General features: G+C 44.3%; 1 protein-coding gene across 1 annotated transcript in view; it reads right to left on the reverse strand.

The window, feature by feature from the left end:
- Window positions 1-10,888: 10,888 nt before the first annotated feature.
- LOC100759959 (ras-specific guanine nucleotide-releasing factor 2) overlaps window positions 10,889-14,947 on the reverse strand; it is a 230,159-nt gene continuing 226,100 nt past the window's right edge. The window contains exons 24-27 of the mRNA XM_027401746.2: window positions 14,797-14,876; window positions 13,221-13,338; window positions 12,618-12,686; window positions 10,889-11,111 (exon numbers count right to left, since the gene is read on the reverse strand). Of these exons, the coding sequence (XP_027257547.1) occupies window positions 11,019-11,111; window positions 12,618-12,686; window positions 13,221-13,338; window positions 14,797-14,876 (360 nt within the window). The 3' untranslated portion in view covers window positions 10,889-11,018. The remainder of the gene's footprint in view (window positions 11,112-12,617; window positions 12,687-13,220; window positions 13,339-14,796; window positions 14,877-14,947) is intronic.

Genomic DNA, 14,947 nt, shown 5'->3' on the forward strand with positions numbered 1-14,947 from the left:
ACCAATGAGTTCTGTCCTTACAGGGACCCCAATCTGCCACTGACTGTGAGTCTTGGGTGACTGGTTAGCTGGGCTTAGAATCACCTGGACATCCTGGGAAGTGCTGTGACCAATCGGGAAATAGCCATCAATAAAGAAACTCCTGTGATCATTGTCTCAGCATCATTCTCTGGGAGGAGAAATAGAGCTCCCAGGACATAAGGACAGAGGTAGATGGGTCCTCAGTGCAAGCCTGAAGGGCCACAGTATGTGCTTACTCGGCAGCTGTTGCCTGAACTTCCCCAGACACATGTTTTATGACTCATTCCTAGATGAAAAAGACAAGAAGCAACTCATAGAAATGAGCACAAGTAGTTCTGGTTTCATAACAGCAATACATTATATAGGCACACACATACATGCATATATGTTTGCTTTGTGTAAGCACCAAGAATGCTTTTGCACTAAATCATGAAGCACTAAAGGGTTAATCCACAGCAATGTATTTAGAGGAGTCAAGCCATCATTTTCCTCCTACGGGGAGCCCTGGAAGCATCACTTCATCACACCTGCATTCATGATTTCAAAAGGAAAGTGATAAGCATAAAATCGCTTGTGTGGAAATACCCAGACACCCATTGGTTGTCTCTTGAATGCAGGCCTGTAAGCATGATCCTGCCATAAGTATGTCCTGACTCGACTGCTCAAGCAGCTGCCAGCCCTACTAAGTGAAGGAACGCTGATGTTGCCCAGGGAGGCTCAGCATCTCCTTCCCTATGATGAGTGTGGCAAAGAGGAAGGAGCAGGCTGCAGCAGGCACCAAGCAAGTTGAGGGCCTTCCCTAACATCTAGGGTGGCTCTTTTTCACTCCCTCCCCGAGACTACTACCTCAGTGACCCCAGATGCCTAGCCAGTCTTGGATGTGCTCTCTGAAAACCTGTTCATTTCAGCTTTTTTTTCAAAAATCATCTTAAGTGTTTCATTTAATTGGAGGACAAGATGTCATCCCAGAATAGGCTTTTACTACACACTTTAAGATTTGTTGATCATCCTCTGACTATCAGCATGAGGCTCACAAAATGAGTTTAACCACATCCATGGCCTCACTCATCCTAGTCCTGGTGCTGGCAGTGCCTACAACAACTTCCTGGCCTTGTGGTTATGCCAACGTCTTTCCTACCTCTGGTCCACTACTGGAGTTCTTCACTTCTAATCTAGAATTAGCATCCCAGCCTTGCCCACCTAGCCAAACTTCTTTCTTCCCACTAAGATGTAGTGAGTTCCTCCTTGAGCCCAGTGTCAGAGGCTTGACAAACATCTTTAGACTTTGCAAGAGTCCTGCCAAGCAGGCTTTAGTTGGCTGAATGGAAGTCAAGTGGCCCTGACCTGAAGCTGGCTTTGTCACAGTTCTGACCCAGGTTCGTGTGGACCCCAGCACCTAACCTCCACTTCTGCCTTGGCTAGGAGAGAATTGTTCTTGTAAGTTCAGGACTCAGGCATGCCCCATGTTACTCCAAGAGTCCAGAAGCACTTTCACCACAACCATGCCAAGGCATAGGATTGTCACCACAACTGTGCCAAGGCACAGGATTGTCACCTTGGAGCATGTGACTCCACTGAGGCCCAGAACACTTGAGTCTTGTTCTCTTCTCTTCCCCAGACTTCTGCAGAAGTGCCCAGGATTCCAGGCATTTCTATGCACACTTCACTCTGACACTAGGCACTCGGTGTGCCTGCCAAACCTAGCTAGGGACACTGCACTAGCTATGCCTTTCTTAGAGGGTACAAGGACTTGTTCTCTCTCTCTCTCTCTCTCTCTCTCTCTCTCTCTCTCTCTCTCTCTCTCTCTCTCTCTCTGATCTTCTCCCGCTCCATATGGGGTTAGATATAAGAGGAGGATGGGGGGTTGTCTATAGCTCTTGCCAGGAGAGGCTGCCTATCTATCCCTCTAACCTGGAACAGCTCTGACTCTTGGTTTAAAAAGCATGTTTTTAATAGCATCTGGGTAAAATTAGATCAATTTTTGAGGCTCTAAGCCAGGAAAACTGTGTGTGTGTGGGGGGGGGGAAGGGTACGACATATAAAAACATAGCCTGACTAAGCTAACCGCATTGGGATCATCTTTGTGTCTACATTTGCTGTCTACATCAAAGAAGGGGAGCCACAGTGAACACTTCAGGCAGACTGCCAAGGAGCTGTGACTTTTTTCCTACCCCAGATGGAGGACTTGGATCCAGATTCCTGACTCTCTCTCTGACTCTGAAATGTCATGAACTACCCCAATCCTGAAGCTTCTGCTTATTCTGGATATCCTGGGGTGAAGGCCTATGGCTGCCTTTCTGCTGATTCAGAGTTATTTCTGGTCCTGCTATTCACCACATCCATCTTTCAGAGCATTGCCAGGCTGGAAGGAAGGGAGTAGTAGGGGGACAGCCTGTCAGCTGTCAATACAGAGTCACCCTAAGACAGGAGATGTCCTTGAGGTTATCCCAACACCACAGGATTTTCTGAGCAAATTCTCATGGTGCCAGTCATGTAGGCAAACAGAAAATGGCCAAGACTTTCCTGTTGTAAGACAGCAAAGGGGTCCAATTACCTTTCATGGCAGCATGCAAGGTCAACTCTAATGGGCACCCATGGGCTTCTCTGTCTGACTCAGCAAACAGGAAGTCATAAGACTATAGGGTTCTTCCCTGAGAGACAGGCCCATCCCAGCCCCACTTAGAAAAATGGCCTAGGGTCCCTTTAGAATTGTCTGTCAAAAGAAAACACTTCTAAGAGAATGGGGACCTAAAGGCCACCCTGGCCTCCGAGCAGCTGTAACAGAGTGGGATGTCATCTTCTCTGACTCTTCAGGCAGTGGTGCATGTGACCTCTAACAGTCACCTTCAGAGTTGGCTCTGTGTGAGGTACCTGGCTCAGCAGACAAGAACTCCCAGAATGCTAGACACAAGCACATGTGACCTCAAAAAAGACAAATGGATCATCCTCTGTACTGTGGCAGAGATGGAGACTCAGGGCCTCTGGAGTGGGGACTGAATCAGACCCAGACTCAGCCCACATCCTACCTCTGGCAGCCCATACCTCCTCATTCCAAACCCCAACTCCTGCTTCCTGGCTCTGCCTCTGCTACCTTTTCAGAGAGACTGCCCAGGTCTCCAGTCCATGTCCTGAGGCCATGGTTTTATCATGAATCTGGCAGAGCCTACAGTGAGCATACCTTAGCCCACAGGTATGATGAGCTCCAAGCACAAGGAATTTGAAAATGGTGCCTCCCAAAGTGAGAGGAATGACAAGTCCAGGAAGAGCCAGTCTTCCTGCCACATCTGATGTCATGTTTGAAAGGATAAAGAATAGAAGGGGACAGATGCAACAGAAAGGGAAAACACCCTCCTGGAAAGTACAGTTTAACTAATGTGGCGTTGTCCTGAGTGTACTGACTGCCTTCTCAGAATCCCGAGACAGCACTGTGCTGGTCACAGAACCTGACCATGCTTCAGGAAGGTTCAGAGAACAGCAACAGCAACAGCACTAAGGTCTATGGTTTGCTGGGCAAGTGTTGCTCTCCACACTTTGAAAGCAGAGCTTCCAAAGCCATGGACTTTACACACACGGAGAGGGCAGACTGATAATGACTGTCCCCCCAAGAGCCAAGCAAGCAAGTAAGGAGTGAGCTGCCACTCAGCTGTTTGAAGCTTATTTTTCCTTTTCCTTATAAAAATGGGGCTTTGCATAGCTCATGTTCAATATATCAATACGCTCAAGAGTGAATCTCTGAAGTAGATTGGCTATTAAATGGAATCTGGACCATTAGTAACTGTTCTGCTCTTTGGAGAACTTCAGGAAGCTTAAATCTTCCAGCTGGCTCATTCCAAGTCACCAAGCATCTCTTTTAATGCAGATGAGGAAAAGCATGCCCAGACATGAGCATTGGTCTCTGCAAAGTATTACAGAATGAAATATAGCATGCAAACCTACCCCAATTCAGGGTCAAAATTGCACAGATCTTTTTCACAGAAGTTCTTGATTCATTATGAAACATGTAAAACAGAGGCACTGCAAGGTAAGGCTCTGACTCCTCTTTTTGAGCTGCCCATGCTCATGCCCAGAGGACAGGTGACTCCAGGCAAGGCGACCCTGTAGGTTCACCAAGTTCCCATTTTTTTCAGGCCCACACACAGTTTCCCAGTGTTTCTCTGTAGCTGAGGGTCCCCTGCTATAAGGCTCACTGCATTGGCTCTAGTACAGTCCTTCTTGGGAGAAATCAAGCATTTTGATCATCATCTCACTGACCTTGAAGCTGGAGGAGTCTGTCCTATCCAGATCCTGCTGCTGCACACAGCCAAGAAGTGTAACAGGAGCTTGCAGGGCTCAGCCTAGAAAAGGCCACTGTGCTGGGCGGGGCTGGAGAGTTCCCTACCAATCCCACTTCAGACCTCCAGCTACACTGGTTCCCCTAGCTGTGTCCTTGAAGGCCAGCTTCTGACTCTTTTGCCTCTGGGCCAGGCGTCCTTTCTAGAACCTGCCATTTCTGTGAAATGTTTGCCTTTCCTTTGAATAGGCAGACCGTTAACTTGAACCCACCAGTCGTGTCTGCAGACAGTTCTTGCTCTGAGATGGGCTTGGTACTGCAGCTCTCCTGGAGGGCAGTCCTAGCTTGGGGTACAAGGGCCAGCAGAGGAAACTACCTACCTGTTAGTAGGGGAGAAGGGGTTAGCCCTGGAGAATAAAATCTGAGAGGAACTCTCAGGTGGCCTCTTTCTAGCTGTTAGAGAGAGAACCAGGAGTGATCGGGGAAGCCCACAGAACTTGTTGTCTGGGACTTGGGTTCAGGGGCAGTGATCATTACCATCATGTTCTTGATCAGTCTCTCGGAAGTAGAGACTGGACTTTCTCACTTTCTATCCACACCAGCTTACATGACCACCAGACCTTATCCCCACTAAAAATAGCCTCCCAGGACATCCGCCATTGGAAGGTGCCTATGAATAGTAACGGACCACCCTGGGTTTGGACAGCAGCCCTACCATTTTAAAGGAGCTTGCCTAGGCATCTCCTGGCCATCACGTACACATGCAGCTACGTCCACGTCCACGGTCACCCACTCACCCTTTTCTTTCTTTTCTCAGGCACCCCCAGACTCAGAAAGTTGTGGGACAGGAAATGCCAGTTCCCTAAGTAGGACATTGTCCTTCTTGGCCAAAGTTTCCTTAAACTTGACCCAGAACAAAAGTACTTTTGTTTAGCCTTTGTGTGAGATGATTCGTGCATGCGATGCAGACTGGGAGAGCATAGGAATGGGGTCTCCTGAGAGCTGGGAAGAGTCTTGATTTGAGTGTGCACACATCCAGTCTCCTCTGCTGTGTGCTTAGGAGTCAAGCATTTCACCATGTGGTCCTTACAGACCAGTTAACTAGTGCACTCGCTGTCACTAGGATATGACTTGCACTGATCAGGAAGTTTTGACAAACTGCTGCCCTTTCAGCAAGTGATATACTCAGATATTTTCTAGGCTTTCCTGTTATTCCATTAAAGCAATCCGACGTCATCCCAACTGTAATACTGTCATCTTTGGTTACAGTCCTGAGTCCCAGTGGCCTCCTCTGGTACCATGGGTGTCAAGGTGTAGATCGTGGGGCTGAAGGGTGTATGTAACTCTGTGCTAGAATGGGGCAGCGGGAAAGTGGAAGCTTCCTTGCAAAACAGCTCTTATGATCACACATGTTTGTTTCAGTCAGTTCCAGTTACCTGACATAGTCTGGATCCCAGATCCAGAAAACCACAGGCTTTGGGGAGGACGGCAATGTAGATTTTTTAAAAGAATCTCTCTCTCTCTCTCTCTCTCTCTCTCTCTCTCTCTCTCTCTCTCTCTCTCACACACACACACACACATTCCTTTTATTTCCCTTTAATTTTTTGATAATCAACATTTAAGGCTCCTTCTACCCACCCCCCTGTCTTCACAGCTTATATTTTGCAGATTAAGTTTATATGAGTTAGGTCAGAAGCTGGGGGACTTGTTGAGAAAATCACTGCTCCTTTCTAAGCTTGTGATAAAAAAGCTGCAACGGGGACAGGAAACTTCTACAATTGACTCAACAGTTTTAGGAGTGTCTGCAAGTTCAGCTCACACAATTCCTGCCATATTCCTTCTATCCCATTCTCATCAGCGCCAATCCCCAAGCTCGTGGTGATGTGACCGTGTGGCTGGCTTTTGCCATAGGGAGAAGAATGGAAGTGAGTGTGCAGCTGCTGTGTCACTTGCTTTAACGTGACACAGAAATCTGGTCTGGTCTCACTTCCTTAGCTATCCCTAAATCTATCTGGCATGTGGGTTAGAGCAGGTTCCAGATGGGGGCACTCAGGGAGGAACAACCTTGTGAGGTGGCCAAACAGGAAGATGTGTGTAGTCTGTGTCCTTGCGTCCCTCCAGCCTGGGTGGTTCACATCACAACTGGAAAAGGAAGCTAAGGGTCATCTTTCTGCAGTTTGTCTTTGTGCTCAACAGCTGTAACCTGATTCAACCCTAGATGCAGGGACAATCTCTTCTAAGTATTTTCATATATATTAGTCCAAGGACAATCTCGTCTAAGTATTTTCATATATATTAGCCCACGTAAGCACCACAGCCATTCTAGACATGGACAGGAGTCTTCATTTTTAATAAGATGCAACCTGAGACAACACAGAAGCTCTTGAAGGTCAGAGCTAGTGGTGACTGGGTGAGAATCCACCCTTGAGTCACATGAGCTGCCTGGACAGGGCAGGTTCTCTGTTCCCGGAAGTAGCGAGGCATGGGCTGTGAACGGCCCTGGAACAGACTTAAGAACTAGAAATGGAGTAGGACAAGGTGATCTTTTGCAATTTTTGGAGGACCTTACCCTCTAATTCTCTGCTTAGTAATTTAGTCTGCAAAATAAATTCTTCTAAGTGTTCTTTGTACCTGAGCTGTAGAAGTAAAATGCTAAATAAAAGAGCCAATTGGTGTGGAGGACAGTGTCAAAATGGGGAAGAAGATAAATGAAGAAATCATGAGATTTTTGATTACTGAAGAAAGGCGAAATTTAATTTGTATATCGGCATAACCTCTGCCTTACTTGGCAAGTGCTAGGCCACAGCATGAATCCCTCATTAGAGTTACAAATGACAGGAGATTTGCAATGTAACCAGACACATTGTGTTTCTCTGACTAACACATGTGTTTGTACTCACAAACACACACACATACATACAAATAATAAGTACATTTCATTCCTCTGCAAAAGAGAGACCAGAAGGGTAACAGTTAGCTCACAGTTGCACAGCACTTTAAAGTTAACATTCCAACTCCTTTGGTCCTCAGGACAGTCCAGTGAGGTAGACAGCACAGGAATTATGATTAATCCCATTTTGTAGATGAGGAAACTGAGACTCAGAGGTGTAAACACTGGCCTAAGTCTCTTCCTCTGGACAATGCAGAGCTGAGCTGAGACTCAAATCTGGTTCAGTGCTCTTTCATGACCAGCTTTCTGGTGAAAACTGAAATGCGTTGTATAAAGACAGTGGTTCAACATTGTGAGGGAGGGTGATTATTTTCCTGGAGCAGATCAGGTGGAGAATAGTCAACCCTAATCTTGACGTCATGCCCTGAGGCAGCTGAAATGGAAACTGTTAGGTCACTCATGTGTCTGCCCTACACCAAAAGGTCCTCTCTGTCCTGCTTTTAAGCTAACAGTGACCTCTTAATGATGCTGGTTACATTCCACCGACTACAGCTGTATTTCCAGGAATCACATAGTGATATCTTTAAAAAGTCACTAAACTTACAATCTTATTTTTCACAGAAATGAAAATGAGTTCCCTTTATTAATTTCCTCCAGTTTCGGACATTTGCCTGGCTAAAAATAGTGTATTAACTTTTATGCCATCTCAACCTTAGTAAAAATGATAAATTTTGTAGGTTGGATTTAAAAGAAACACATTTAAAACAGGAGATCTTTTCATGGGGAATAACACTAAATTTTGAAAGAAAAAGCTAAGTAAGATCCTTTTTGAAAATGTGAAAGTTGACAGTTTTAGGAGTGAGCACTTTATTGCGTTATTCTTAGAGTAAGAGACAATCACTGGTGGCCTACAGTCCTATCTCTCATAAGATGAGAATGGGGAAGACCTATGGCCACATTAGATGGTTTACAGTGAGTTCCTCTCTTCCGGACCCAGTATCCATGAGTTCCATTTGTTTATATGTAGTTCTTTGAGATGCCCTGATAAACCAGGCAGTAAAGGAGACTGTGTTAGAGTCACTCTGAAGCATTGCCACCACAGCACTTTAAAATTCCCTCTTTAAATTCCTCTGGGGAATTGCAAAAGAAAAACAACAGCATTATACTTCGTGCTTGAAACTGTCACATAGACTGGCTTAGGTAAGAGATTTGTTTCTGCACTAAGAGAGGGTATCTTAGTTAGGCATCCCCCGAAGTCCTTTAAGGTAATTCGACCCACCGAACAAAATGTGCTCATTTGAAAGCATGAAATCGGGCTGATTTCCTGTTAATTTTGTAGAACCACTTGACCGTTTGAAGCTGGCCTCCCAAATGCTCTAAGAAATGCATCTCAGAAAGTGGGTTGTTGGTAGACACATCTAGGAGTGCATTTGTTGTTCCCCACAAATACACACAAAGCTTCAAAAGACCAGGGCTTCAACAATCAGAAGTGAATCACAGACTGCTGTGGTGAATTTTAACCATGACCAAGTTGACGTGTTTTGTTTTCAAACATGTATCCCTGCCTTGTATGATGCATGAATGATCCAGGTCTCTTTAGCAACAACAAGCCAAAGAAAAAAATCTAAGTGAGCAAAAGAATGGCATTGCCTACAAATGACCACTGGAGGCTCTTCCACTGGAAACAGGCTCCAAAGTGGCCCCACTAGCTGAGGAAAAGCTGCATGTCAACAGGAGAGGAGTGTTAGAAATTCCTCTCAGTTTTCTTAAAAAAGAATGGATGGGTAGCCTCTGGGATAACATTGGAAAAACAGGAGCCCAAACTCCCATGGAAAGTGCACACAGACCCATCTTCTGCAGGGCAGGATGGGGTGGCGTGGAGATGGGGAGGGGATGAAGGTGGTCTGGGTACCCCTTCCCCAGGAGTGACCTGTGTGAAACTAGTATTCTGTGGTCCTCTCAGGAATGCTAACCTTTATTTTTTCTCTGTTAAGAGCTTTCACTGTTTGTGACAGGATTTCAAACGCCTGGCTTCTGAACACCAAGAAATAAGTCATGAGGTATGCACAGTTAGGATCCAACAGCTCATGCTTTCATCATGCATCACTATGCATCAACCTCTTATTTGAAACTGAAGAGAACAAACAAGCAAGCCAGAAAATAAATAAATAAAAAGGAGAGAGCATTCCTAAGTGGCCCTTCAGGGATCTTAGTGCTATGCTGTTGGCTTAAATGAACCAGTGAAAAGATTTTTGGAGTAGGATTCATATATATATATATGTATTTTTACTTAGCTTATAGTTCTCTATGCAGTTATGTATAGGGATGACCCTCACTCTGCAGACAATATACTTTCTCTAGTTCTATGGTACATTCCCAATACTAGCTCTTTCACTGGGCCTTTGGAACTATCGAGTGGAATGTATTAGCTGTTAGCTCTATCACATAATTAAAATGCAAAGGAAGAGGGGAAATTGCCACGCAGATCAATCTTATGGTCAGCATCAATCAGCATCATGCCGCTAAGAGAAAATGCCAGGTACGCTAGGCTCAAGGTAATAACAGTAATCCCTCATTGTCATCAATTCCTCCTTCTAAAGATTGGTCTCCCTGAGAACAGGAGAGGGAGGTAATCAAGGAGAGCCCTATTCCTTGGACAACTGACCGTTGTGTGGAGCATGGGTCACTTGCCCCCGCTTGGGGTGCAGGGCAAACCCCAGGATTTGGTTTTCTCCTCTAAGAGCTACGGTATGCCCAGTGCCATTTCCCACGCACTGGAAATGTTCTTGCTCTTGTCTTTTTTAAAACAAAAATGACTGGGAGAAGAGTGTCTATCAATCACATAGAAGTGTGGGTTTTCAAGAGAAGAATGCTACAAAATGTTTGTTTTTAAAGTACAGACAATGTTCATAATGAACCTGAATAAGTTTGTACACATTGGGAAAGGTTTCTAGAGCATGATAGGGAAAAAGAAAACAAGTGAACCCAAGTACAAAGATGATCTTTAGGCCTCCATGTTTGCTTTGTTAAAGGCATTTCCCTCCACAGCACTTGGTGGCCTTATTATCACACCCCAAGTTTTATCAGTTAACTGACATAGGCATGCACCTTACTGCAGCCTCCATAGCCATCTCTCCCAGGACCAATCTCTCAATGAAGACCCCACTCAAGCCTGTGGGGCACTGCTTACTTGTAATTAAGGAAATGCTACTAACAAATCCACTTGTTTTTCAGTCTTTTATTTCCTGTCCCATTGCCTAAAGGCCAAAAGGCTGCTTTCAGAGCACGCCACTCCTCCCATGCATGTAGAATGCATTGAGAACCATGCACATGCTGCATACTGAGACTGCTTATGGGTGGGGCCTAGAGGAGAAGCTTCAGCCTAGCCATGACACTTAGCAAAAAGGAAATGTAACAGAAGCAATTAAGTCGTAGAAGATTGGTAGAGTCAAGCCCAGGCTAGTAGAATGCCAAAGAAACGTTACAGGCCTTCTCTGTGGGCTCTTGTCCCCAAGTTCTAACAGAACATGGGACAGGGGAATTTTACCTTCATTCCACTTCATTGTAATGGTTACCAGCATCTCCTACATTACATCCCTTATGCAAATTGTGCCATAAGCTTCACTAAACTTCAAGTTTTACACCTTCCCACCCAAGGCTGGAGCATCTGTCTTTGACCCATGCAGCTGGGCTTCACTCTGGCTGGAGACAGAACTGCAGTCTGGTTCCATCTTTGGTGCTGAACAGAAGCAGGTGTTGTCCCTCTGGGTCCCTGCTGTGCCATGTGTGACACACTTTACACGTAATTCCCATGTTCTCAAGGACAAGGCCAAATCTTCAAGCAGGGAGACGAGGTTCAATTTTGAGCGATAGCTCATAGAGTGTATCTTCATCTATGATGAGGGCTTTGTCAAGCAGGTACTGTATGACCTGAAAAGAGAGAGGAAGAGAGGAGAGCCCAGCTGATTCTTCTCTCAGAAGATCAGCTGGACTTTTTCTGAATGAATCTGACACAACTCAACATTTTCCCTGAGACATTTGGAATGTTTATAAAACAAAAACTAATGAATATATTGCTATTATAAAAGTAGTCCTCTTCCAACCTCTAGTTTCAGTCAGCACTCTTGAGGTCTGTTGCCACTGGTGATAGGAATCTCAGATGTGTTACTGTGCATTGATATGCATCATACGTACGAACAGTATTAAGTTTAACCTCATAGTGATCAACAGAATCATATCATCTATCAAGGTTTGATGGGGGATGTTCTTCTGTATACATGTTTCTCTTATTGGTTGATGAATAAAACACTGATGGCCAGGCATTCTCCTCATCCAGTGAGGTAGACAGCACAGGAATTATGATTAATCCCATTTTGTAGATGAGGAGAATTCTGGGAAGAAAGGTGCAGTAGAAATGCCATGCTGCTGAAGGAATAACATGCTGGATTACGGGTAAGCCACAGCCTCATAGCAATACATAGATTAACAGATATGGATAAATAATTTAGAGAGAGCTAGCCAATTAGAAGGCCAAGCCATTGGCCAACAGTTTAATAATGAATACTCCGTCCATGTGTTTATTTGGGGCTGAAGGGCAGTAGGACCCGGCAGGACAAGAAACCATCCACAAGAAAGGTTTACTTTCCTCTTTGCAACACAGGCACATGGAGGTTTCACTGCTTACAGCCGTGAGGGTGTAGCATGTCAGTGGCTTTAATAATGGATAGCACATTGATACATGTAGAGTTGTGGTCAGTAGTTTACAACCCATGGTCAGGATGAAATCCTTGTCAGCTTGCTTCCTGGTGTTCATGTGTGCATGCTCTGATGGACAGATGTGAGCGAGGAATAAGGAAAAGAAATGACACTAGAAACTAAGGTGTAAGTGGGTGGGTGACGCATTTCCGGGAAAATATTTCCTTCTTATTGAAGTATAATGTTTATAACTCATATGAGTATAGTTCTGATAGATACATACACTCACTGTTCTAGGCTTATTTTTGTTGCTATCATAAACACCAGGACCAAAAGCAACTTTGGGAGGAAAGTTTATTTCACCTTACACTTTATAGTCCATCATTGAAAGGGGCCAACATGGGAACTCAAGGAAGAAACTGAAGCAGGCTACTTTTCACTGTTTTAAGAACACTCTGTCTAGTTGTAGAATGGATTTTGTAATCTAGAGAGGACAGAATGGGATGGGAGTACTGGAAACAGAAGGAAGAGGATCAGATCCCAAGAAACATATGCTCAACAATGAATAAACGATCAGTTGATCTTTCCAACTTCCCCTTTCTCAGTCAGAATTGCTGACCAGTTTTGGTTTAGGTCCTTGCTGTAAGTCAGCTTTTGATATTACTCCTCAGCTGTGAGGTTTTACATAGTCCACTAATTTCTCATCTGTCTTTGTATGTTCTCACTAGCCCACAGTGTTACCTTTGGCTGCTGGTCTATGCGGTAAGCCGTCTGCTGGAACTGGCGTATCTCTCGAATAATGTGTGATATCTAACAGCAAACAAAACCCAAAACGAAAGCAATTCAGAAACATTCCTTTGCATCACAATGCATTGTCCCAGGGTGACATCCCTGATTCTTGTTCTCCATGGGGTATGAGGAACCTTGTCTGATCACTTCCTATGTTTTCAAGGGTAAAGCCAAGATGAAGGCCCTGAACTCATAATCACTGTGTCAGCTGATCCTGGGTCTTCTCAAGAAGGTCACAGGGGGAAGCTCTGAGTTCGGCTTCTTGTGGGTTTCTAGCCTCTAACTTGGTGTTTGGAATATGGTTGTCTAGCAAGGATAGGCATGCATCTGCCTACTGGTCAGTCTCAGAAAATTATCTTTGGACGTTTATTGCCCACAGCCTGGACCCAGACTTCAAGAAATCACTGTCAAAAATCTCTTCAGCTGGAGACAACAGGTGTCTCCACCCTCTTTTCCACCTCAAGGTTCAGAAGTTAACACCACCCTCATTACCTAGCCTCTTCTCACTAAGCAGTGAAGTTACCGACACAGGCCAATCACAGAACGGCCACCTACCATTCGCATTTTAGAGAAATTGACAAGGCCTTCTTCTGTAAAGTTCGGTGTTCCTTCTTCAATGAAGGCCAGGTCTGTCAAGTACATCCCAAGGTAAGGGACAGCAGGAGGGTTACAGCTGCAAGGCCAGGAAGAGTGGTTCTTATTCCTGCACACATACAGTTAGGACTTGCACCATAGGAAAAACATTTTCCGTTTAGCGGTTTGGAAATGCTTTAGAAGATTTGGATTTAACAGCCATCACAGATATACTCTAAAGCCATGAGGGAGACTGTTGTGAGATATTCGTACACTATGGGAAGATGTATTGCTGTGATTTGTGTAATAGAGAGCTGAATGGCAAATAGCTAGGGAGGAGAGGTTAGGTTGGATTTCCAGGGAGAGAGAGGAAGAGGCGGAGGAATCTAGGTGCTCTGATTTCGACAGCAGACTGGGAAAAAGTTGGACGTGTCATACTGAGGAGAGGTAACCCAGCCATGTGGCAGAATGTAGATTAAAATTATGGGTTAACTGAGTTATAAGAGCTAGATGGGAACAAACCTAAGCTAAATGCCAAGCTTTCTTAATTAACAATAAGTCTCCATGTCTGTGTTTGCAGGCTGGCAGTCTGGATAAGAAAGCACAACTACAGAAGACACTTGTTCAGGTGAACTGGGTATACTTAGTCTTCCTGGTAAGGCCTAAAGCTAAGGATATGGCTTTTGGTGCAGAGAGAACAGAGTTTGAATCCTGGCTTGACCAGTGCTCAGGGGTACTGTACAGGGTATTCCCTGGTCTACACTTTCCTCACCTGTAATGGAGACAGAAAAGCTAATCTCTCAAGTTTATTGTGAGGCTTAAGAAGTTTATTATGTATAAATATTTAGCAAGTACTTGCTTTGCTATTATTGCTTTTATTGATGTACTAGCAATGTGCAGATGACTTTCACTTTTCTTTTACCAGTGTGACACCAGACAAATGTTCTCCCAGAGTAAGCCAAGTTCATGTGTTAAACCACAAGAAAACCAGTGACAAGCAAAAAGAGTTCTTGTTGTCTCCCTTCCTCAAGTGTGTGTGTGTGTGTGTGTGTGTGTGTGTGTAGAAAGAATAATGTAGATATAAAAGACCAAAAAGTAAATACAGTAATAACATCAATTAACTGCTTCTGGGATATTTACATAAAAATTTACAGTAGATCATCGTGTTTAGATTAATAAATACTAACTGAACAATTTTATGGAAATTTATGGTAATACTTTCCTATTTAGGATATACTGCATACAACTCTAGTATACTTCCTATATTCACAGTATCTATAAGATGCTCACTGTGCACAACATCTGTACACACCATGGTACTTCCATAAAATGCTCACTGTGCACAGAATCTTTACTCACCATGGTACTTCCATAAGATGCTCACTATATGCACAGAATTCCAAATGAAAAGTAAAATCCCCAAACATTGCAACAATTGGAGCTCCTTCCTATTTCTTCTTTTCCAGCAATGGAGGAGTAGATCACTATTTGCCTGCCATGTAAATTATTTAATCATATTCTTGAATTGTGAATCATTTAATGATTAAGATAGACATACTTTTTAAGAGTTTCTCTGAGGTTTTTAAATCTTCCTTCAGATGAAACAGTCTTCTGAAGTTTGTCCATCAGAGCTTTTGTCTAAAAAGGGAAGAAACAACATAGTTTGTCAGCAAAACACTGTCATTTGATGAGAGTGCATAGTTGTAGGA

The sequence above is a fragment of the Cricetulus griseus genome, chromosome 2, assembly GCF_003668045.3.
Source record: "Cricetulus griseus strain 17A/GY chromosome 2, alternate assembly CriGri-PICRH-1.0, whole genome shotgun sequence".
NCBI classification, from domain to species: domain Eukaryota; kingdom Metazoa; phylum Chordata; class Mammalia; order Rodentia; family Cricetidae; genus Cricetulus; species Cricetulus griseus.